Here is a 26,438-nt window from a genome sequence, read left to right as displayed (position 1 = left end):
GTTTATACATAGCTGGATTCCACGGTCGTTAACTGCTTATAGACCTCATTGCGCGCCAAGCTAACACTGATATGATAAAGTGATAATCTGTGCTGGTATTACTCGGCATTTGTCAACAAAGGCGTCAGCAAGACAGAGATAGCAATTTGATTTCGTTGAAGGTATGATGTGTATTTAAGTGACTTGATTCCTTTGTCTGTTGATTCCATATCTTTGTATAGCTTTTAGATAACGTGTTAATAAATATTACATATAGTGGACTAAGCTAACCTGCACAGTTCATGTTGTATCCTGCCTTGTGCTCGGCATTTATGGAAACAACTTGACGGCTCGGAGTCAGTATACTGGGTGTGAGTGGGGTATTCATGTTAAACTGTGACATGGTACCTCAGTGGGCTAGCACTATAAAACCGGCTTAAATCTGGACCAATGTAAGCAGCCTCACACAAATGTACATGCACGTCGCAATGTGGTGAAGCAATCTTGAACTTTCCTTTGTCTGGTGTTTGTATTTCACGGCGTTCAGTTTAATGTGGGCGGAAAGCCAAACACAAGTAAAGCAGGTGTTAGACACTTACCACCTTGGTGAACCAACAAGCATGGGTATGGTGCTGACACATGGGTATGGTGCTGACACATGGGTATAGTGCTGACACATGGGTATAGTGCTGACACATGGGTACAGTGCTGACACATGGGTATAGTGCTGACACATGGGTATAGTGCTGACACATGGGTACAGTGCTGACACATGGGTATAGTGCTGACACATGGGTATAGTGTTGACACATGGGTATGGTGCTGACACATGGGTATAGTGCTGACACATGGGTATAGTGCTGACACATGGGTATAGTGCTGACACATGGGTATAGTGCTGACACATGGGTATAGTGCTGACACATGGGTATAGTGCTGACACATGGGTATAGTGCTGACACATGGGTATAGTGTTGACACATGGGTATAGTGCTGACACATGGGTATAGTGCTGACACATGGGTATAGTGTTTACACATGGGTATAGTGCTGACACATGGGTATAGTGCTGACACATGGGTATGGTGCTGACACATGGGTATGGTGCTGACACATGGGTATGGTGCTGACACATGGGTATAGTGTTGACACATGGGTATGGTGCTGACACATGGGTATAGTGCTGACACATGGGTATGGTGCTGACACATGGGTATGGTGCTGACACATGGGTATGGTGCTGACACATGGGTATGGTGCTGACACATGGGTATGGTGCTGACACATGGGTATAGTGTTGACACATGGGTATAGTGTTGACACATGGGTATGGTGCTGACACATGGGTATGGTGCTGACACATGGGTATAGTGCTGACACATGGGTATGGTGCTGACACATGGGTATGGTGCTGACACATGGGTATGGTGCTGACACATGGGTATGGTGCTGACACATGGGTATGGTGCTGACACATGGGTATAGTGCTGACACATGGGTATAGTGCTGACACATGGGTATAGTGCTGACACATGGGTATGGTGCTGACACATGGGTATGGTGCTGACACATGGGTATAGTGTTGACACATGGGTATGGTGCTGACACATGGGTATGGTGCTGACACATGGGTATAGTGCTGACACATGGGTATGGTGCTGACACATGGGTATGGTGCTGACACATGGGTATGGTGCTGACACATGGGTATGGTGCTGACACATGGGTATAGTGTTGACACATGGGTATAGTGCTGACACATGGGTATAGTGTTGACACATGGGTATGGTGCTGACACATGGGTATGGTGCTGACACATGGGTATGGTGCTGACACATGGGTATGGTGCTGACACATGGGTTTAGTGCTGACACATGGGTATGGTGCTGACACATGGGTATAGTGTTGACACATGGCAATGGTGCTGACACATGGGTATAGTGTTGACACATGGGTATGGTGCTGACACATGGGGTCACAATCGGGGTGAATCTGGGAGTCGAACCGACGACAAGCAGATTCTGTCATGGCAAAGGGGAGCTACTCTGTACAGTGGGACTCGACGTCTTAGGTCACTTGGCAACATGTACCTGTACCTGTAGTTTGTATCTCAGCGAATGTGTTCGGGAACTATTCCGATAATATTTTTGCACCTGGGCATTCTTTTTGACGAATAGGCAAACCTTTATGCCATAAACGGTAGGGATATAAATGTTTGAGTGTTTGCGCATGCACTGAATCATAGTAGAAGGACGATCATTAGCAGGCCACCTTTAGGTTCCCTGGTTTCATGAGGACAACTTTCCCCACAAACTTGACACACATTTCTCACACATCTTACTGTTCACGTAACTGAACAAACATAACAAACTGCTTGCTAATCTCGCTATACTCCTTCCTCGCCATATACTGCTTCCTGAACACGTTACACTCCTTCCTCGCCATATACTGCTTCCTAAACACGTTAAACTCCTTCCTCGCCATATACTGCTTTCTGAACACGTTATACTCCTTACTCGCCATATACTGCTTCCTAAACACGTAACACTCCTTCCTCACCATATACTGCTTCCTAAACACGTTACACTCCTTCCTCGCCATATACTGCTTCCTGAACACGTTACACTCCTTCTTCACCATATACTGCTTCCTAAACACGTTACACTCCTTTCTCGCCATATACTGCTTCCTGAACACGTTACACTCCTTCCTCGCCATATACTGCTTCCTGAACACGTTACACTCCTTCTTCACCATATACTGCTTCCTAAACACGTAACGCTTCTTGTCGCCATATACTGCTTCCTAAACACGTTACACACCTTCCTCACCATATACTGCTTCCTAAACACGTTACACTCCTTCCTCACCATATACTGCTTCCTAAACACGTTACACCCCTTCTTTACCATATACTGCTTCCTAAGCAAGGTACATTCCTTCCTCGCCATATACTGCTTCCTAAACACGTCTCACTCCTTCCTTAGTATAACTGCTTCCCGAACACGTTACATTCCTTCCTCGCCATATACTGCTTCCTAAACACGTTACACTCCTTCCTCGCCATATACTGCTTCCTGAACACGTGACACTCCTTCCTCGCCATATACTGCTTCCTGAACACGTTACATTACTTCCTCTCCATATACTGCTTCCTAAACACGTTACACTCCTTACTCGCCATATACTACTTCCTAAACATGTTACATCCCTTCCTCGCCATATACTTCTTCCTAAACACGTTATACTCCTTCCTCGCCATATACTGCTTCCTATAAACACTTAACACCCTTTCCTCACCATATACTGCTTCCTGAACACGTTACATCCCTTCTTCACCATATACTGCTTCCTAAACACGTTACAACCCTTCTTCACATATACTGCTTCCTAAACACGTTACATCCCTTCTTCACCATATACTGCTTCCTGAACACGTTACAACCCTTCCTCGCCATATACTGCTTCCTATAAACACTTAACACCCTTTCCTCACCATATACTGCTTCCTAAACACGTTACATCCCTTCTTCACCATATACTGCTTCCTAAACACGTTACAACCCTTCTTCATATATACTGCTTCCTAAACACGTTACATCCCTTCTCCACCATATACTGCTTCCTGAACACGTTACAACCCTTCTTCACATATACTGCTTCCTGAACACGTTACACTCCTTCCACGCCATATACTGCTTCCTAAACACGTTACATTCCTTTCTCGACATATACTGCTTTTTAATACTTCACATGTCTTCTTCACACTTCTTGCTGCCTCCTAGCACATAATGTTACTCCTCACACAAAATAATGCGTTCTCCTCACAGCATACTGCTTCCTCACACATTATACTTTTACTTTACATACATGTACTGCTTCCAGGGGCGATGGGGTAGCCCAGTGGTTAAAACGTTCTTCACGCCGACGACCCGGGTTCGATTCCAAACAGGGGTACAATAGTGAAGCCCATTTCCGGTGTCCCCTGCCGTGATATTGCTGGAATATTGATAAAAGCTGCGAAAAGCCATACTCACTCACTCACACATACTGCTTCCTCACGCATCATACTGCTCCGTCATACATCACATAGCTTCGTCACAGATCAAAGTGCTTCCTCACACATTGTATACTCTAAGTAAGTAGGGGATCAGGACATTTACATGTTAATATCAAGTATTAGAACACGATAAGTGTTGACGACTAAACTCCAATGCAAAAACATTTATATCTGTAAAACCTAACACAAAACCACATCCTTTAGTTTGCCTCACGCTGTAGCACCACACACCTACATAGAGTGTCATTACTGATTTGGGGCGGTCGGGTAGCCTAGTGGTTAAAGCGTTCGCTCGTCACGCCGAAGACCCGGGTTCGAATCCTGACATGGATACAATGTGTGAAGCCCATTTCTGGTGTCCCCCCTCCGTGATATTGCTGGAATATTGCTAAAAGCGGCGTAAAACCAAACTCATTCACTCACTCATTACTGATTTTGACACCTTCAAGGAAAAGCGATTAATCTCTTTGGACCATTATTTCTGTCAATATTATTTATTCGGCTTATCATACAGTTGTGCATTTATTGTAGTAGCTATCATTATCAAACATATTTACTATAGAATTTCTCAGTGATTGCATGACACAGATTGGTTATTTTGTTTAGTCTATTTTCTCAAAATCACAACATCCTGTTACAGTTTTGAAATAGCACTACAAAGATGAATCGACGTGTCACAGACACTGTCAATCCATGCCACTTTCTAACGTGTCACATTACACCATACACATTTCTGAGTGATTTATGATACCTTGACTGACTGCTGGCATACATTATGAAATAATCTACTGCAGGTGCTTGCAGTTGTTGTGAGGTGTAGGTGAGAAAAATAATGTTTTTGTACATTAGCACTAATTGACTACAAAGAAAAATCGACTGCACGGATGTTGATCGGGTGGGGTTGCGCCCGCGCCCCGAAAATGGAAAGAGAAAATATTTTAAATCATAGAATTATGTTAAAATTATATTATTGATGTAAATTCAAGGTTTCTCGACAAGCGCCCACTGGCCATACGTGAGATCGCTACCGATATTAAACAATACAACACAGGTCTCCCCATTACTATTGAAACGATCGCGTATATTCTGTCCCCAGCTAGTGGTAATATCCAATCAGCGTGCATGCCCAGGTGGCCCTTTCAAATTAAGCCACGGCCGCTTTTAAGATCGGTTTGGGTTGTTACAAATGCAGACCTTAAAATGCGTGCTTTTAATTAAGGAAAATAGCCATCTGTTAATTATTTATATGATGTATAAAATATTCCTCTAAAATCACTTTTACGTTTCTTTTATTGCAGAGTACGTATATTATAAAAAGTATTTGTACTGTTGGCGGCAAAAAAACCCATTTCAATATATATAATATTGTCATACCTCATGTTACCTGTGTCCTACAAAGTAGATGTCATTATTTCAAAGTACCTGATTAAGCAGATTGCTCGGGAAATTCTTATGCAGTAATGTAAGTACCTCTGTTTAGTGTGATGTAAAACTATATTGTGTATAATCCAGGCACATATTAAGCATTTTACCTTTCCATACCCGTACAATTTTATGCCAAATAAAATAGAACGATTGAGCTGCACAAATTTACTTTTATGAATTATTACCCATAGGGTTAGAAATAACCAAGTTAATAAAAATCATATGTGCACGAGTGCAAATATCATTTCACTCGCACCTGTGTATTGTTTCCGTGATCTGGACGGCATTGTTGACGTCATTCGAATCTTATTGTGACGTTAGTGGGAAAGACGTCAACAATGCCGTCCGGATCACGAAAACAATACACTGGTGCGGATGACATTGGACAATTGTGGTTGGCGTTTTACAATTATATATAATAAATTGTATCAATTGTTTCAAGGACTATTAGCCCGTGCTAAGACAGCTGTGTGAGTTGTTCATGCAAGCTGTTCATTATTCATACGAAATATTTCATCCTAGCCTCATCCCCGCTGGATTGGCCAGTGACAATGCCATTTTACCTATCTCTTTGTATTTGGCCCCGTGACTACCGGCAGCTTCTTGTGTTTCTTTAAGTCCCTCTATCATGACAGCTCCACTATGTCTAAAACATTTTCTTAAACACATGCTCATGATATATTCGGGATCGTACATTGGACTCAACAGAGATTTCTTGTGATTATGGAAAGGGTTTATAGCTGACTCAGAACCCAGGATAATTATGATGGGCAATTATAAGCAAGTGACAACCTCGGGTCAGTCATTCCTTCAAAAATAGGAATATCCGAATTGTATAAAATATTAAATACGTTTTTGGCCAGTATATCTGTTTTATCTATCAGTAGGCATGAATAAAGTTATCTGTCGTTTTTACTTCCCTGCCCATAGTAAATCAAGTTTCTTTTCAAAAGTAACATTTAATGATTTTATTGATAACCTTGTTTTCATTCACGGCATGAGCGAATGGTTCACGAGCCTAAGGGGGCACCTCTGATGTCTTACTTGTTTGACTTATGTGTTGAACACAACACATTTCGCAATCTATTCAACCTGTTGTTGTTTTACACAAAATACATGTATCTTTTCTTTCTGTAACAAATATACCAAGAATAAACCTGTTTAAACTGTTGTTATTGTTTTAAGTGATTACCAAATGCCGAACGATTGTGCGTCGTCAAACGTGTCCAGTGCAGCAAACTGGCCAAACAGGATTATGGTTAGTCTTAAAGGTCAAAGGTCGTAGTTGGGTCAAAGATCAAAACATGAAAAAAAAAATCAATATTAAATTATACTATACTACCGCCTTATAAAATGTCATAATGATACGCAAAGAAGTGGCTGAGTAATTTGCAAAATGGTTATTTTCAATATGGCCCCATTGGCGGCCATTTTGAAAATCGAACTTAAATTCAGTCAGTCACTATTTCGCCTTCTACGCCCAATGAATCTGTTTCGGCAGATAATCGAGAAAAAACCCTGGTGGGTTCTAAATGCCGGATGTGCAAATAAACGTATTTTTTGTTGCTCTGCAATGTATATATTTACAAACTGATAATGATGCACAATTCTAGAACATACGATGCATAGGTACTTTGAGATCAGACTTCAGACCAAATATTAATTTAGTCAGTTAACGCTGACTGTCACGGACAATGCACTGAAGTCTTTTCGAACTTTTGGGATTCCTGGACGAGATCATTGATTGGTTGTTTTGTTGGTACGGTTAAACGTTATGATACATTCCGATTGCATGACAGGAACAGTTCCGAATGACAGACCGGATATCGGAGTTAGATCATTGCAACTCGCGTGTACGTCTGGGTGGAACAAAGGCGTCAACATTGATAGACGACTTGAGGTGAGTTGTCCTTTCCCGGTGGTCAGGAAACTTGGTGTCAGGAGTGGGATAAACCTCATAAGAATTCTGAATGCCCAAAAGCGGGTTGGCTTAAGTAGGAAAAGCACATGACGGGACTTCCGAAACGACCGGAGCTCAAGCTCTCGGGAAATGTGGCAGAAAATTTCAAGAATTTTGAAGTCAGGTTCAACGACCATTGTATTCAAAGTTATTATAGGGATTTAAGGAAGAACCTCGATACCGAAAAGGTAGAATTTTACCAGAAACCACAACTTGAAATAGCATCGCTCAGATCGTCGATACCAGATAAAGCATTGCAGTTGATCAGATGCACAAATGTACCCCAGATACGAGGGTCGTTCAATAAGTTATGCAAGACCAAGTAGCAGAATATCTTTTGCACTTTTATTTTTCAACATAATCTCCATTCACCTCAATACACTTATTCCATTTGTCCTTCAAGCTTTTAATACAACCTGTACAGACATCCGCAGATTGGCCCACTAACCACGCCTCTGTGGCAGCCTTTATGTCCTCTTTATGAGCAGGAAACAGTCACTGGGGGCTAAGTCTGGGCTTCTAACCACGCCTCTGTGGCAGTCTTTATGTCCTCTTAATGAACAGGAAACAGTCACTGGGGGCTAAGTCTGGGCTTCTAACCACGCCTCTGTGGCAGTCTTTATGTCCTCTTTATGAACAGGAAACAGTCACTGGGGGCTAAGTCTGGGTTTCTAACCACGCCTCTGTGGCAGTCTTTATGTCCTCTTAATGAACAGGAAACAGTCACTGGGGGCTAAGTCTGGGTTTCTAACCACGCCTCTGTGGCAGTCTTTATGTCCTCTTTATGAACAGGAAACAGTCACTGGGGGCTAAGTCTGGGCTGTACAGTTAAATCACCCACCCTGCAGCACAGACTTCGCACCCAGGGCTATACTAATAATTAGCAAGTTCATCCTCATCAGTTTGAAGAAAACCAGTTCATGAGTTAACCGACTGTGATTGTCATCGTCGCAAAATGGTATCATTCATATCATGGCTGATGTCCCACGTTCATGAACATTTGAATGTGTTTGCGTATTTAAGTAATATGCAACTTGGTGCAATGTATATTAGCTATTATTCTTGTAATCATATTTCACAATATACCACAATAATTTCAAAACTACGTACGTCCTGTAAACGTTAAAGTAAACGATAAGGAACGCTACAGAGCCCGCTCCATGTTCCCGACAATCCTCCAGGTTGTTACACAACATCGTGTGCTTATTCTATTTATCATCACACGTCATGGAATCGGGGGCGGTTGGGTAGCCTAGTGGTTAAAGTGTTCGCTTGTAACATCTAGGTCCCGGGTTCGATTCCCAACATGAGTACAAACGTATGAAGCCCATTTCTGGCGCCCCCACCGTGACGTTGCTGGAATCTTAGCATACTCACTCACACTCGCTCTCATTTAATTAAGCTATCTGACAGGTCAGTTGCCGTCTTGTAAAAAAAACCTTACAAGTCGTCTGGCCGGCTTGTAGGGCGGAACCGATGGCACAGTGCCAACACTTACCTGGAACTCTGAGGTGCGGCAGTTTCGCTACAGTCCGTTTGGCCGCTTAATATTGCTGGAACGTTTTAATGTAGTACATGACTTATTGAATTGTTGAATTGCTTTCACAAGTGTATAAGAATCTGCTTCAACTAAAGTAAGATTTTCTTTGCTTTTGTTGAGAACCTGGTCACGCACGAAGGTCTTTAAAGGGAAGTAATAAATATTATTAATGATAATTGATTTGTAGAGCGCCTGACTTCCAGCGAGACCAAAGTTCTTGTTCACCTTCGATCGGTCTCTGAGTCTATATCTAAGTCTTTGGAACTGTCAACATATGAATAAGCAGACATAATGTTTAGGAAACACCTGCAATTTTCAATGTCATTGATAATGGCTAATATGAATAACAATGCTAATAATGCTAAATATATTAATAATAAAATGTTAAAGGTTGCTGCAAGGCCCTTTTGATTGGTCTAAACATTTCAGATTTTTTAGGTATTTGTTGATGTGCAAGTTATCTCTGACGTCATATGACAACGTGTTGACAGTGGCTCATCACGACGCAAAAAAGGAAATTTTCAACTTACAGTGACTTGCCTGATACCTTTCGGCCGTTTGCTGATATTTCTATCCGTCTTAACAACATTTGCTGATGACATACAGAAATGACATAAGGGTATTCAAGGTTCTTTTTCCAAATTTGACGCATCAGTGATGAACATGCTATCGGTGCAATTCCCTATCTTAACTTTACCATCTGTTCCTATTTTGTATTTCAGGTGAAAAGTTAACTTGCCTTTGCATGTGTTCGTGACACACGATCGCCAACCTTTACGCAAAAATTCTGGTTTCACCACTACATGTGTTTGATCGTAATTCATCGACACATGATCATGACACAGTCGGAGTCGTACAATGGACTCGGCAGAGATTTCTTGTGGCTATAGAAAGAGTTTTGACGCTTATATTTATCCCACCATGCATAAGGCGTAAAAGGTGTTGAAGATGTTGCCATGATAGGACTTTTGAACAATAGGTGTCCCACTTGACACCTCAGTCTGACAGCACGGCTATTTTCTCAGAATACCCAATAACCTCTAATCAAATCCACTGATATCGACCATGTCATTGTCAATGTTGCGCACTACAAAAACAAACATTAATGGTGTCACAGGCGAACAATATTGAGATAATGACGGATAATGATATCCACTAATTATGCAATTAGCATAAACTGAAGAAGGGAATGAATGAATAATATATTTGTTTACTCTTTCAAAGTTTTGTCACAATAGATACCTCATATTCCACGCATTCCAATGACAATAATTAGGTTCGTTTGAAGCCTTAGAGAAGCGTAGCTAATCATGTTAAAGAAAATGAGTATCATTCCAGCGAGCCTGAGGTGAGTCTGGCAGTAGACAAGGATGGACGTGTATCGAGGTTACATGCTCATCTGCCCGTACGTTGTGTTCTTCATCGTATTTGCTAGACATGCTATTCCCATGTGTCACCAGCATTCCTATGTGCGCATCCAAGATCTTCAGGACAAGGTAGCCGAAATTGAGCCACTCTGGAAGGACAAGAAGTTTCATACACGGGGCTGTGCAGAAAGGTGTTACAGAGACTCCAAGTGTGTCTCTTTCTTCTACAACGCTTTGTCTGGTTCATGTCAAGGACACACAAAGATTTACACCAGCCACGACATTCTGGTTCCTAAACCGGGCTTCAAGTACTCCATTGATGGTCTTTATGCCAACAATGCAAGTAAGTTGAGTTATGTGTATTACTAACGTGATGGTGAAGATCGGAGGTTTGTGGATTACAATCAGCTTGTGCTGGCTTAGAACTAGAGTCGGGTGTGACAGACGGTAACGTTCCACAGACAACCAGACGTGTCCCGAGCGAACTTTTACCGCATTGTAACGACCAGCTGTAACCGTTTGTATTGCTGGAATATTGTTAAAGACCATTATCATAGAAACATGTATTCACTCGCTCACATGCAGGAAATCGTTTTGGATAATCTGACGATTCCCATATATACACACGGGTCACTCGTGTGAGCACAAATCTTAGTATATATTAGTGTTTAGTCCCCCTCTCATTCGTGACCAACTCGTGTTATTCCGGGACAAGCCGAATAGCGACTAGTGCCCTCTCATTGCCATTTTTGCGACCGGGTTCCGTCTTAGCGCTAACGGGCATACCTAAAACAATTGTCAACTCGTTGCGTTCACACATTTTCCCCAGATTTATTATTTCATATGCAATTTAAAGCACATCGGGACGTGCGGAATTATACAGTATGATTGAACACATTTAACTGTGTCTTTGGTATATTTTTAGATGCAAGACATATGTAAATTCAAAAATTATTTCTGAGGGATTCTTTGACGAAGAACTAGAAATCATACGCGCATTCTGATCTGTTTGTCGTATTTTCGCACATGACATTCATCGATAGGGGGACGAGTCTTCTTGCAGGTTACGGAAAGGAGCGAGTGGTGACGAATGGTCCCCCTCTGTGACATTGCTGGATTTTGCTAAAAGCGGCATAAAACCACTCAATCATTCCTTTATGGCCCTGAATTGGTTTTGACACGCTGATCAGTCATGTCAAGGGTCAAGGTCGTCATGAATGTGATAACCTGAATAGGATGTTTACCGACTAACTCGCCGCGAGTGGCCTACGTTTGCCATATTCAATTAAATGCCGTTCTACAGATTTCTTTTAAGTCTTATGCATGCAGTGGATATTTGAATACGTACGTATGAAAAGTGACGACAACCTTATGACATCATTAGTAGATCATGGTAGACACATATTTCGTTGATAAATTGAATCCACCTTTGAAACATCGCATTTGATTGTATACTGGATGTGTCGAAGTTTCCGAATCAATGTGACAAAGGCAAAACAGCAACGCCAGCCAGAGAATTCCCAGTGTCGATTATCTATCGAAACAGATTCCATTGGGCGTAAAAGGTAATAATACATGAATGTATCACTGACACTCAGTGAAGACACCAAGAAATGAAGCTGATACCTGATATATTCATTTAGATTCGGCAATAAAAGTCCGCTCTGGTCACCATATTTTTAAGAAATAGTTTTGACGCCATGTCGCTTCATATTGACTATTCAATGCTGTTTCTCACGATGTTACACAAATTAATAGAACGTTGCTCTTTATGATAAGGGGCATCTTCCCGAGGAAAGCGTGTCCACTAGCCTATATCAAAGCCCACTTACTAGGCAACTTTTCTTGGCTTGACCCTGGCGCCACCTCGCGATGGTCACGAGTTGTGCCCCTTGTAATGAAAACGCAATATCCAATCAGATCGCTGTTCTTACCTCGTATAGCTTCACAAAGATGGCGACTACCATAGGCGACGACCTTTTCGATCAGATAACGAAAACATTCGCGAAACAAACACACAGGCAATCGTTTTGGGGTTTAAAAGATGAAAAAACATATTTGTGTCAACAAAGACCGGCCGCTCTAAATAACTTTCATACGAAGATGTATCAGTCGTGGATGTGGATTTTGTGAAACGTTCTCTGATTGGACTATCATATTTAACACAGGGAAGCGGGCTTGATTATGCAAGGGTGGAAACAAGACTTTGATCAAAAGGCTAGTGGACACTCTTTTGACTCGGGAAGATGGATAAGGGGAAAACATTAAGGAAACGAAAATATATTTTTAGATCAATAGGTGAGGTAAAATGGGTTTAACGTCGCGTTTAAGATTATTGCTCCTATAAGGTTACGTGCATGCACGTGCGTGCGTGCGTGCGTGCGTGCGTGCTTGCCGATTTATAGTGCTAGCCCACTGAGATACCATGCCGCAGTTTAACATGAATACCCTATTTAGACACAATCTACTGACTCCGAGCCGACCAGTCCTTGTTTTAGCCCCATAATGCCGAGCACCAGACAGGGTACCATCAATGTCTTTTGGCATGACGCGGCCGGGGATCGAGCCTCGAGTCCACGGAGGCGGTCATTTTGAGATTTATAAGTTTTCAGATCTTTTCAGTCTATTTGTTGATGCCTTGGCCTGTGTCCCTCTTACACATTTGAATACACGTCGACAGGTTACAGTGACTGTGAAGATATTATGACTCGGTCCCCTTCCCTGAAATCTGGCATCTACGTCGTCAACCCTCCTGGTGGACATGAGCAGTTCCAAGTCTACTGTTATTCTGGAACAAGAATATGGACGGTAAGCATTTTACAATAGCCGTTAAAATGAAGTTATGTATAAAGCTCACCTGTTTGTCCGCGGTGTGTCATGCGTAGGTAACATTTTATTCCCACCAGTGAAGGCACCTGATCATGGTACTAAGTTTGTTCAAGGCATCATGATTGGTAGTACAAGAGCCCCTACTCTTTTGGCAACGACCATATTGCACCGTCCCTCACCGTCGCACTTTGGTGTTTGGACATATCAGGGATATCATACCATGCATAACATATTATATCTTTTATATACTGAGTCAAATTAAAAACTTCACATTTTAAAAAGTTATCCCATATATGATATCCAACGGACAAATGTATCAGAAAAGGTAATTTTTAATCATTAATGTCCAAAGAAGGATTTTAATTAACGGTGGTAACCATAATTTGTTCCAAGCACCTACGGTATTCGGTAATAACATCAACAGTTTAAATCATAAGTCCCAAGCACGAGAATCTGATGGCACACAAGTTCAGTAGCGTGTATGGCCACAATGTGCGTTGACAACTGCCACACAACGCCTCCGCATGGACCTTGTGATGCTTGTGAACTCATGATTGGGAGGACGACGCCATTGTTGCTGCAAAATGGTGCCAAGATCTTGCAAATTCTGTGGTTGGTTCTGGAGAGTGCGCAGACTTCTGCCAAGAGCATCCCAGACGTGTTCGATGGGATTGAAGTCGGGAGACCTTGACGGCCAGTCCATGACGTTGACTCCCGCATTCTGAAGGAAATTCCTTGTCAAAATTGCTGTGTGGGGTCTGGCATTGTCGTGTTGGAAGATCAAACCGGGTCCATGTGCTGCAATAAAAGGCAGGAGTTCTGGTGCCAGTACCTGGTCGCGGTAAGCAGCAGCGTTGAGGTTGCCACGGATGACAAAAAGCCTGGAACGTGCATTTCCACAGAAAGCACCCCACACCATGACACTTCCGCCTCGAAATCTGTCAACTTCCTGTACACAACACTGGGCGGAACGTTCATGGCGGCGCCTCCACACCCTCGCCCTACCATCAGCAAATCGAAGATTAAATCGGGATTCATCACTGAAGACGACTTGATTCCAATTCCTCTGAGTCAATCGTAAGAGTCGCTGTGCCCACAATTGACGTTGACGTCTGTGTAATTGAGTCAGAATCGGCCCGCAGTATGGCCGTCGTGCTTGAAGGTGAGCAGTTCTCAGACGGTTTCGAACCGTTTGCACACTCAGTCTACCCCTAAACAGTTCATTTCCGGTTGATGTAGCCGTCAAAAATCGGTTACACAGGTGACGTAAGACAATCTGACGATCCTCGTCATGTGACGTCACACGTGGTCGACCTGGCCGAGGGCGATCAGCGGTGGTACCCGTTTGCTGTAGACGCGTCTGTAAGTCATAAACAGTCCCTCGACTACAACCCATCGTCTGTGCACATGATTTTGATCGATTCACCTGCACAAAAACGGATGTTATCTGAAGATAATACGTGGCCATTACTGTTTAAATACACAATAAGTGCCCACAATGATAACTGGTCAAAATTTGGTTCAGTATATATCCAATATTGATATGTCATGTCAAGGGTCAAAGTCATAGCCCCAAAGCGTTTATTTACTGACCTACTAGAAAATGATTACTTAGTCATGAGTTACCTAGTATGTATAAGGTTACGGTCACAGTGAAGGTAATTCTTAAAGTATGTTTGCCATTTTCACAAAATGCTTTTTATCGATAGATATGTTTAAAGTCCTTTGTATATAGTTATGCTACTGGAATATATAATATAATATATCACTGACTTAATATCATGGGAAATAATAAAGACACGACAAAGAACAATTTGCGACAGAACATTATTTGATGTCCGTGAAACATGAATTCATCATAACAATGTCCTCAGTTAACTTATCTCAGGCTAAAAGTAGGAGGGGGGGGGGGGGGGGGGGGGGGATGTTCTGTTGTAAAAAGGAATCTGTAACAACTCGCGCAAAGTGAGGGCGTGCGTTTTTCTGCAGTAAAGTGACGTGACGTCCATGGGTCTGAAGGAACGGGGGGACAACTTCGTCACGGCACCGTACACCTGTCGAGTTGCCATTGACGACCACTACAAGGGTCTTGTGGTGTGCAGTGATGCCTCACCACGCCATTTCTCTCCTACTACCAATTGCAGGACGTGGAACACACGCGTCAGCACAACTTTCCATCCGATGGCGATAAACAAGCTGGCGGCCATCACTACTGTCAAGATGGAACCTGGACTCATCTCTGACCAGGACCAACCCCCAGTCCTGTGACCGGGACCTCAGACGTTGTCTTGACCCTGGCTGACCTGCAGTGCGGTGACGTGTCAGCAAAAATGGACGTACAACTGGACGTCGTGATCGGACGTTATGCTCTCGTAATCGCCTCCTAACAGTCCTTGCACTAATCGGGCGTAAGCAAGGAATGCTGCGGGCTGTCAACAAAGTTGTTTTTTACTTTACGTACTGAAAATGAATCATGATAAAGTCGGAATCGTACAATGGATGGTTGCTTTTTTTCCATCTGATTTCATTGAAATTACGTCACAATGTTGTATTCACTGACAAGGAACGTCTTTGTCATACGAAAATACTTGTGTTCTAATAAACATTTCGAAACGTTTTAAACACAATTGCACACACCTATTGGTGTGTAAGAAAGAGTTTTTTAAGGTGAAAATATTTTTCACGATCTGATTTCGTATTTAAATAACATATTGATCAGATAAAAGACATGATATAATTTCTCTTTGTTGTGGCGAGTCGGTCAATAAAAGTATCGAGTAACAGCATATGTTTCAAATCGAATCTCTAAAACAACCAAACATAGCTAGAAAAGTCGGGCAACAAACAAACATTAACTTTTCTATGCAAATGTTGCGGATGCTCCATGTAGGTCAGGGCGCTGTTTACCCTTTTCGCAACGCCCGGTATCATAACTCTTTGATGGTGAATCACAAACACATGCTTGTGACATAGTCGGAATAGTGCAGTGGACTCTGCTGTCAACAGAGATATCGTAAGATTATGGTTAGGTTGTGTTGCGTGTATTTGTAGAAGACATGTATTTTACCAAACGATTCAATATTGCGGAAGTGCATTATTTTTTTATTGACGTTGGTCGAGTACTTTCTGCTGTGAAGTCGTGTTTCATATGACATGTATTTCCACTTTCATATGACATGTATTTCCGGTTTTATATGACATGTATTTCCAGGTTCATATGTGAGTTATTTCCAAAGGGGGTGTGACATCATTTAACCGGAAGTGCGTATAACTTCCTATTTAATGGCGCTGAGGCAAAGGACTTTCTGCTTTACAGTTATCTTGCATGTGTTTCCTGAAATCGGAAGTGATGTCATTAAACTTGCAGTGATGGCATTATTGTAGACACGCTTTTAGGTACGTCATAGTGTTTGCTAGTGGTCAGGTATATGCTGGGCTACCTGCTCTATGCATGCATGCATACAGCTGTTTGGTTGCATGCATTTCACCAAGTTTACGGTGGTATGCAATCATTTCTGGGGTTGCTTCTGTTGTCGCAAGCACACTCCTTTGTTGGAATACCTGTTGATAACCATTGCAGAACCATTTGTATTTAAAATACAATTAAATGTGGTATATGTTCTATTAAAACTGCAAAAACATGTTTTGGTCATGATCTTCAATTCTCTCAAAACGCATAATTGCTCTGCTGCCATCTCCACTGAACGTGCCAGACTGAGGACGCTATACTCTGAAGCTATGTGTGTTTCTCCTTGTGGTGACATCAATTGGGTTTCAAATCATTTATAAATCATTCGAATATCAATGCCGACAGCACACTTAGTTCAGTGTCTGTCTAATGATTTTAAACTGTTGACAACATATCCAGGTGGCGAAAGTGTCATGTATCTGTTCTTTTCAATGTCACGAGATTTAATATATGTGCAGTTGGTTGTGGAGCTCAACAACATATTATGTTTTCATTTCTTGTACTTGCGATATTTTAGGTTTTAACCTTCAGTTGACCATTGTGTTTTGTCGAAGATTGCTTGTGTTTTTGCCATATTAACATAATTTGAAATTCTCGAAACATTTTTTGGATTGTAAACGTCAACTCTCTGCTGGACAGTTGAAGCTGAACGTAAAGACCTGAACCTTTGAAGGCGTCATTAAAAGCATTTAACTTCGGTAGACACAATTTTTGTGTTTTCTCTTTTTCTTCTCAGAATCTATTGAACAAAATTGCCCGGTACTCAAGAGAGGTTCGATTCCAAGATAAGATCAAATTGTCATAAGTCTATAAAGTTAATAGGGTACGTGTAAAAAAAGGGAGTAAAAATGCTTTGTTGTTGCAGATTTAAAACACACATTGTTGAAATGTGGTTAAGTGTTTCGTATTTTGTCATAGTTTATCACTTAATCATCATTATCTGACTGAGTCCGTGCAGATATATTTAGATATGCTGACAACCGATTTTGTTAAGTGTCTGTCTTTGTTGACACAACACATCCAGCTGAGCTGATTTGTTAGAGCTTTGTTTGGATTTAGACTTATTTTTCATGGATAAAATTGAATATATTTATGAGACAAAACAAAACAACGTTTAAAAATTCTCTCCATAATCCTCTCGCCTTGGAGAAATTAACGAAGAAACGTTACTATTTGAGGGTAAACAAACGTTTGCAAGTTTTTTTGTTTTTTTGCCAATTAAACCAAATAGACATAGGTTCTTCACATAACGTGCGGGGGCACGGGTGGCCCAGTCGTCTAAGGCGCCGCGATTCGCTGTGCAGAGTTGCGTCCCTTGGGCACGCCAGAAACCTATGATTGTGGGTTTGAATCCCGGTTCGCCCCGATTATGTTTCTAGGTTTGTCAGCACCATACCCGTGCTCGTGGGTTTCACCGAAGTGGTAAACGTCTGAGACCTGCATCACTTAGGGCTTTCCTCCAATATTAAGCTGACACGCCGTGATATTACTGGAATACTGTTGAAAGCGGCGTTAAGCCCAACTCACTCACTCATATAACGTGCTTACACCTTTCGCGAGCACCTGGTGTCATCACTGACTTTCACAACTCCGATGCCTTTTACGCCAAATGTTTCGGTGGAAAATCAAGACTGGGTGTTCTCTTGCATTGACAAGTTATATTATATTGCTAATTGATAGTGGTAATAAAGATGGGGGATATATTGTGACATTTCAACTTAGTGGTATTCACCATCAGGCTCCATAACGAAACTGCCATACATTGTAACAGGTGATCCAAAGACGACAGGACGGATCTGTAAACTTTTACAGAACCTGGAACGAGTACAAGGAAGGGTTTGGTGACCTGAATGGAGAGTTCTGGCTAGGTGAGTTGACCTTGGAAGCCTCGACAAATCTGTGTTCCCCGTTGGGATTCTAGGCAAGAACAAGTCCTCTGCAACCTATGCTGGTCGAAAGAGCCGACTAAATGGATTGAGTGGGCAGGCTCGGTGACTTGTTAATTGCGTGTTTAATGTTCCTATGGCGTGGATCGTTGCTCACAATAACGTTCAATGGATTGTCTGGTTCAGATTATTTACAAGACGCCATCATGCAGGGCGCGGCGACTGGAACAAACAAAAACGTTATTGATAAGGGACTGAGGTGTGTGTGGGTGGGGGGTGGGTGGGGGGTGGGTGGGGGGTGGGGATGGGTAGCAGGGGAAGGTGTGTGTGTGTGTGTGTGTGTGTGTGTGTGAATGTGTGTGTATGTGTGTGTGCGTGCGTGCGTGCGTGCGTGCGTGCCTAGACTATTATTTAGGACGGTTTAATATAGTGCAAAATGTGTGCAAAATGATATGCTCTTGTTTTCCCGACAGATATCCCTAATTATTTATACTAATGCTAGTGAAAGATGAACTGCCTGCACCTGTTGTTGTATTTTGCATTTATGTACGTAATCATTCCAGGCAATGAAAAGATATGGCGTATTATGCACGGACGGCAGTACCAGTTAAGAATAAAGCTCCGGGACTTTCAAGGTGAACCCAAAAGGGCTGACTACAGAGAGTTCTCCATTGGTAGTCTGGCTGACAACTATGTTCTACACATCTCTGGCTTCACTGGCAGCGCAGGTAAGTTACTCGCCGCATTGAGAGAGAGAGAGAGAGAGAGAGAGAGAGAGAGAGGGGGGGGGAGGGAGAGAGAGGGGGGGAGAGAGATAGAGGGGAGAGAGAGAGAGAGAGAGAGAGAGAGAGAGAGAGAGAGAGAGAGAGAGAGAGAGACTATGATCCAAGATCAGGAAAACCTTCAACTGCCACCACAAAGGAGATAAAATATGTTGATAAATACATGAGATGCTGACCAAACAATGAGCAATGATCCAAGCCGACTGATCACGCTGATACGTCATTACCAAGTCACCGAACCTGACAACCCGGTCAAGTAGCCAGCATCAGGACCAGTTCTGATCGTGATTCATCCCAGGCTCCCAATTCACTCGCCTCCTTCGACCAGAAATGAGATGCTGGGGACACATTCTCCGCGGACCCGAGGGGCACCAAACTGATAGAATTCTACGCCCCGCATCACTTTGGGCTTCATACAATGTATCCAAATTTTAAGTCATAAGTCATAGTTACGTCTTTATGTACTTATTAAGTATTGTCCTTATGATACTAATCTTTTAGCTTTTATAAGGGTATGTTTTGGCAGATCTGGTAGCGTTGTTGTCAAACGTTTCTTCTTTTATTCACAAAAACAGGTGACTCAATGATAGGTCACGGCGGCTGCGCCTTCTCCGCCCGAGACCGCGACCTCGACACCCAATCCTTCAGCTGCGCCCAATCATACAAAGGTGGCTGGTGGTACTGCGCATGTCACGAAGCAAACCTGAACGGGGAATACAACAACACAAAGTTCGCACAGGGCATCAACTGGAACACCTGGCATGGCTATTACTACTCTCTGAAAAACACAGAGATGAGAATACGACCGTGCTGTTAATACTGTGTGCACCATAGACATTCATGACCAACTCGTGCCGTCCGGGGACAAGACTATTGGACCTTCTTGAAGGTTACGGAAAGTCTGATGCCGTCCGGGGACAAGACTATTGGACCTTCTTGAAGGTTACGGAAAGTCTGATGCCGTCCGGGGACAAGACTATTGGACCTTCTTGAAGGTTACGGAAAGTCTGATGCCGTCCGGGGACAAGACTATTGGACCTTCTTGAAGGTTACGGAAAGTCTGATGCCGTCCGGGGACAAGACTATTGGACCTTCTTGAAGGTTACGGAAAGTCTGATGCCGTCCGGGGACAAGACTATTGGACCTTCTTGAAGGTTACGGAAAGTCTGATGCCGTCCGGGGACAAGACTATTGGACCTTCTTGAAGGTTACGGAAAGATGCGATTGGGGATGAATACTCAACAGTCAGATGCCTTTTAATTTCTGGTCGTTTTTTTTGTTTAAAACATTTTTGTTGCTGATGATGCTGGACAAAGTGTATTTATTTGAAGAAATAAGATAAATCGCACTCTTGACATGCTGAATGCTCTGAAAAATAATGTTGGTGGTTTTTTCCAGAAACTGCTTGCCTCCTTATTTTAGAGAAGCGTTGAATAAAAAAAATGATTCTTCTAAAAACAAAAATCCCAATACCACCAAAATCGGTAACTTCCTTTCATGCTTATTCAGTGTAGGAATGATAATTTGTAATTTACCTTTTTGGATGCACAATCTTCACATTTGAAAATATGATATGCACATTGATATGTTTCACACTACATGCACACATAATCGTTTCGTTTAGTTTTTGAAAGCTGTGATCAGCAATATTCCAGCAATTTGATGTTAGCCTGTAAATAGTCCTCCCCGCTTCGAGCAACTGTGGTATACATCAGTATAACTCTTGTCTTAACATCAGGATGATCTAAGTAACTTCTAACCAAACAGAACAAATGTTCTTTACAAATCATGTGTTAACTGTCTCGCTTGATCATTGGAAACAAAACCGACTTTTTAACATGAGACAGAAAGCCATAATTTGCAGCATATTTTTAGAAGTTCAACGCCAATTGGTTTGTGTCCCATTCGAGTTATTCCGTTCAACTTCCGTATTTTCGAAAAACAGTTAATACCCTTTGCGTTGTTGTGTGTTTAAACATGACATTATGATCGTTGTTTGGATAACGACCGGTCACGGGAATGTTAGGTCGGTTAGGTCTACTATCGCCTACAGTGCGTCCCCTGGGGTGCGCACCATGCTGGAACTGTACCAGTTTGTTTCTCTCGGTCTTCTCCAGTTGCTGCAACACTCGGATCAAGTCGAAGATGTTTGGATGGACACGCTTGACCGTCTTCTTGAGGTGACTGTGCCATCCTTCTAGATGTTTGTTTGTCCTTGGACCTGTGTTGTCACCGTGGTTCCAAATTGTATGACTGGGCCTTCATACTTGATTAAATGTTGTTACTGATATTATACTTTGTTGTTAATTATATGCTGACTTCTCTCTTCTCATGAGAGATAATCAGGTAAATACATTGTAACAACATAACAAGATCAGAGAGTTACAAGTTTTATCTTGATATGTTGTTGCAGTATCTTTGTTTGAAAGTTTTAACCTGTAACGAGATAGTGAGTGGACTAATCCGTTTGTCAGTTAGGGATGTATTTTTATTAGTGAAGGCAAACTACCACAAATTGCTACAATTTCTGTAGGCAAAGTGAGTGTAGGAAAAGTGCACTGTAGGCGATAGTAGACTCCACCGTTAGGTCATATCTGATAATTACACCCTTCACGACACAGGCGATCGACAAAATCGACAAAATCGATAAAGTGTCTAATCTTCTTCTGAGACTCCTGTAACGGAAACATTTCAGGGATATTTTTAGATTTCAAGATTGTTTTTACTTTGTTCACAACTAACAAAACATACACACTATATATATATATATGTATTCCGAGGTAGCTCATTATTCTTACATTTCATCATATGCATCTTGATATTTCAACATAGCATCTTGAAATTATAAGAAAAAAATAAAAGTGCTAATGACCCTTAAGAACTTCCGTACTTCTCCGTTCCAAACGTTATTATACCTACGAAAAAAGGGTTCGCAGTGTGGGTCGAGATAACATCTAGCTGTTACGGTGAGTGCTGTACGGAAGCGTAGTAGGGCCACGGTGAATTTTTTTTGTCGGAGTATCTCCTACGTAGGACTTATTATCCCCTACGTAGGACTTACTATCCACCATGTAGGACTTACTATCTCCGATGTAGGACTTACTATCTCTTACGTAGGACTTAATATGGACTAGAATAACTATCTCCTACGTAGGACTTAGTATCTTTTACGTAGGACTTACTATCTCCTACATAGGACTTACTATCTCCTACGTAGGACTTAATATGGACTAGAATAACTATCTCCTACGTAGGACTTAGTATCTCCTACATAGGACTAACTATCTCTTACGTAGGACTTCATATGGACTAGAATAACTATCTCCTACGTAGGACTTAGTATCTCCTACATAGGACTTACTATCTCCTACGTAGGATTTAATATGGACTAGAATAACTATCTCCTACGTAGGACTTAGTATCTTCTACGTAGGACTTACTATCTCCTACGTAGGACTTAGTATCTCCTACATAGGACTTATTATCTCCTACGTAGGACTTAGTATCTCCTACGTAGGACTTACTTTCTCCTACGTAGGACTTAATATGGACTAGAATAACTATCTCCTACGTAGGACTTAGTATCTTCTACGTAGGACTTAGTATCTCCTACATAGGACTTACTATCTCCTACGTAGGACTTAATATGGACTAGAATAACTATCTCCTACGTAGGACTTAGTATCTCCTACATAGGACTTACTATCTCCTACGTAGGATTTAATATGGACTAGAATAACTATCTCCTACGTAGGACTTAGTATCTTCTACGTAGGACTTACTATCTCCTACGTAGGACTTAGTATCTCCTACATAGGACTTATTATCTCCTACGTAGGACTTAGTATCTCCTACGTAGGACTTACTTTCTCCTACGTAGGACTTAATATGGACTAGAATAACTATCTCCTACGTAGGACTTAGTATCTTCTACGTAGGACTTAGTATCTCCTACATAGGACTTACTATCTCCTACGTAGGACTTAATATGGACTAGAATAACTATCTCCTACGTAGGATTTAGTATCTTCTACGTAGGACTTACTATCTCCTACGCAGGACTTAATATGGACTAGAATAACTATTTCCTACGTAGGACTTAGTATCTCCTACATAGGACTTATTATCTCCTACGTAGGACTTAGTATCTCCTACGTAGGACTTACTATCTCCTACGTAGGACTTAATATGGACTAGAATAACTATCTCCAACGTAGGACTTAGTATCTCCTACGTAGTAGATAGGAAGTCCTACGTAGGAGATATTAAGTCCTACGTAGAAGATACTAAGTCCTACGTAGGAGATAATAAGTCCTATGTAGGAGATACTTAGACAAAAAAAATCTCCGTGGCCCTACTACGCTTCCGTAGAGCTGCGTGCCAGATTTGAAAGAGACTAATATTTATAGACGACGTCCGCTGTAACTCCCCTACTTGAAGAACGGGACCCTGGGCGATGTGTACTTGGTTACAGCTGTATGTTTCAGTCTGCTGCTATATTTAACAGTAATCACTTCCGTAATACAAGTCAAAATTTCAGGTGAGATTTCCCATTTCTAAGCATAATAGTAAATTTGCTTTATCACATATTTTGATGTTTTGAACACTTGCAAAATAGTTTAGTTCAACTGTGAGCGTAATGTGAGGGTTTCAAATTTGGTTTGTATGCAGCGGCGTGTCTCAAACCTTTTTCTATTAAGATTTCGGTAATAGTTGTCTAATTTTACTTAATTCATTATTGCATGGGGTGTATTGCGGTTTCGGGTTTCTTCGTCCTGATCAGGTATTGCCTATTGCCAAATCATTCAATTTGGCTCTTCACGCCAAAGGCCCGGGTTCGATTCTCCACATAGATACTATTTCCCCCTCGTGATCCCAGAGAGATAGGATCCCAGGCACGCTCCGGCGCAGTTGGTGGCTTAGCAAAACACCACTGCCACAGGCTAATTTGCATATCACTTGACCGGACCTTTCTCTTGTTTGTAAACAAACGCGCTTTTTCAGAAATTAGAACGGACTAATGCAAGTATTTGGGGGCGCTTTACATATTGTTTAGCATAATTACAACTGCTACAGTGAGTTGCATGACAATACATGTTTACACATCAACGATGACAGCACGTGTAGCCGTACAATCAATGTAAATATAGGATAACTACGCAAACGGATTTTTTTTCACGATTTAGGATATTTTCTCAGTGAAAGTAAACCATGACATATGTTTATCTAGATATGTAAACTTGTCAAAAATGAAACAGATGAAAACATATGCAATGGACTGTGTAAGATGTGACGAATCGTCCCATGGTGCTGGTCTGTGGCAGAGGTACTATGCTGGTCGCATGGAGTGAGTGAGTGAGTATGGTTTTACGCCGCTTTTAGCAATATTCCAGCAATATCACGGCGGGGGACACCAGAAATGGGCTTCACACATTGTACCCATGTCGGGAATCGAACCCGGGTCTTCGGCGTGACGAGCCAACGCTTTAACCACTAGGCTACCCGACCGCCCCTGGTCGCATGAAACTCTGGGTAGGAGAGTGGATCCCTTGGACAAATATTATACGATTGTGGAAAATGTATTATTTATAGCTGAAATTGATAGAATTATCACTAAACCGCCCGCATGTTATCAGAAATGAGCGGACCACTGTAACTTGATAATGCCCTCATATTGCTTGACGACGGGCCTTTATGACAATCAGTCAATGTCCCAGAAAAGGAACCGGTGTGGTTGTCAAGATCGATAGCTATGTGGGAACTTTGTAGATACACATAAACAAAATTATACTAGAATGTATTGTCCTAAGCTATAGCAGATGCTCACCAAGGACATGTCGGATACTGAGTTGCAATGGCTTATAGTTAAGCATTGCGGAGCTATGCCCCTTTTTGTCTTTGCACATGTAGACCTCCCTCTCGTGTTTTGACGTCATAGCGCAAACTTTCTTTTCGCCACATAAAACAAGTACGTTTTCGTATCGAATGTGTCACGTTATATATAATCGTACAATTCTAATATATCTGTCAAGATGTTGTTCGGATGTAAGACAGTATTTTGTTCGCTCATAGTTTACATGAAGCTGGCAAATAAACATTTCGTCGCACTGTACTTAATCTATGTACGATCAAATGTGGCTACATATTTCAGAGACCCGTGAAGATCCGGGGTAGAATAGGTCTTCAGCAACCCATGCTTGTCCCTGTGAAGATCCGGGGTAGAATAGGTCTTCAGCAACCCATGCTTGTCCCTGTGAAGATCCGGGGTAGAATAGGTCTTCAGCAACCCATGCTTGCCGTAAAAAGCGACTATGCTTGTCGTAAGAGACGACTAACGGCATCGGGTGGTCAGGCACGCTGACTTGGTTGACATCACAGAGAGCAATCCCACTCAGGAGTAAGCATCTTGAGATTGGACCATCCTTCTGACATCCCCTTAAGCGATGCCACGTCGAGACCGACGCTCGCCTAGACCACTGAATGACGACCTCGTCAACCACCATCTGTCTGACTACACCGACGATCTGTTGGAACGACTTCACCTGGACTGAACAATCTTATCAAATGTATATATTGGCATTTTAAACATTTTAACTTGACTTGCGTTATTTGAACATTAACTATGGTTATGAAATTGATGAGCGGTACTCCTTTGTTCTAGTTATATTTGCCTGCTAACAGGAGCGCCAAATCACGTGTCCGTGAACCATGTTTGAGGCCTTTCTCCGGGAGCGCCGCGAGAAGGGAGGGGGCACGGGTGGCCCTGTCGTCACAGGCGCCGCGATTCGCTGTGCAGAGTTGCGTCCCTTGGGCACGCCAGAAACCTATGATTGTGGGTTTGAATCCCGGTTCGCCCCGATTATGTTTCTAGGTTTGTCAGTACCATACCCGTGCTCGTGGGTTTCACCGAAGTGGTAAACGTCTGAGACCTGCATCACTTCGGGCTTTCCTCCCACATTAAGCTGACACGCCGTGATATTACTGGAATAGTGTTAAAAGCGGCATTAAACCCAACCCACTCTTCCAGGGCGATACCTCATATTCAGCCGACCCGATCTAAGTACACAGATATTAGATCAAACCAAGCCAGCTTCTGTATATACAGCTAGACAGCAAATCTTTATACTTCCGTCGAAGCACG

At 42.2% G+C, this 26,438-nt stretch overlaps 1 protein-coding gene across 2 annotated transcripts; it reads left to right on the top strand.

Annotated features, from left to right (window-relative positions):
* The first annotated feature begins 10,318 nt into the window (after positions 1 to 10,318).
* LOC124148636 (microfibril-associated glycoprotein 4-like) lies at positions 10,319 to 21,585 on the top strand. 2 transcript variants are annotated; one of them, XR_007220316.1, is made up of 6 exons: positions 10,319 to 10,674; positions 13,012 to 13,139; positions 18,401 to 18,497; positions 19,079 to 19,243; positions 19,873 to 20,451; positions 20,505 to 21,585. XR_007220316.1 is itself a non-coding variant. In XM_046519832.2 (5 exons), exons 1-5 carry the CDS (start codon positions 10,335 to 10,337, stop codon positions 20,112 to 20,114), a joined length of 972 nt encoding a protein of 323 aa, XP_046375788.2. In that variant the 5' UTR covers positions 10,319 to 10,334; the 3' UTR covers positions 20,115 to 21,585. The 2 variants fall into 2 exon arrangements, 1 of the variants encoding a protein (XP_046375788.2); XM_046519832.2 differs by having other exon boundaries at positions 19,873 to 21,585.
* The last annotated feature ends 4,853 nt before the right edge of the window (positions 21,586 to 26,438 follow it).

Source organism: Haliotis rufescens, unplaced genomic scaffold (genome assembly GCF_023055435.1).
Source record: "Haliotis rufescens isolate VD_foot unplaced genomic scaffold, xgHalRufe1.0.p SCAF_13, whole genome shotgun sequence".
In the NCBI taxonomy this organism is placed as follows: Eukaryota; Metazoa; Mollusca; class Gastropoda; order Lepetellida; family Haliotidae; genus Haliotis; species Haliotis rufescens.
The sequence above is the reverse complement of the archived record's forward strand: the minus strand, read 5'-3'. Positions and strand labels throughout refer to the sequence as shown.

Bases quoted from the DNA above. Each gene is read 5' to 3' on its own strand.
- LOC124148636 (XM_046519832.2), top strand. From the start codon at position 10,335: ATGGACGTGTATCGAGGTTACATGCTCATCTGCCCGTACGTTGTGTTC. The intron at 10,675-13,011 runs GTAAGTTGAGTT...ACACGTCGACAG, and splicing joins TCTTTATGCCAACAATGCAA to GTTACAGTGACTGTGAAGAT. The intron at 13,140-18,400 runs GTAAGCATTTTA...ACATTGTAACAG, and splicing joins CTGGAACAAGAATATGGACG to GTGATCCAAAGACGACAGGA.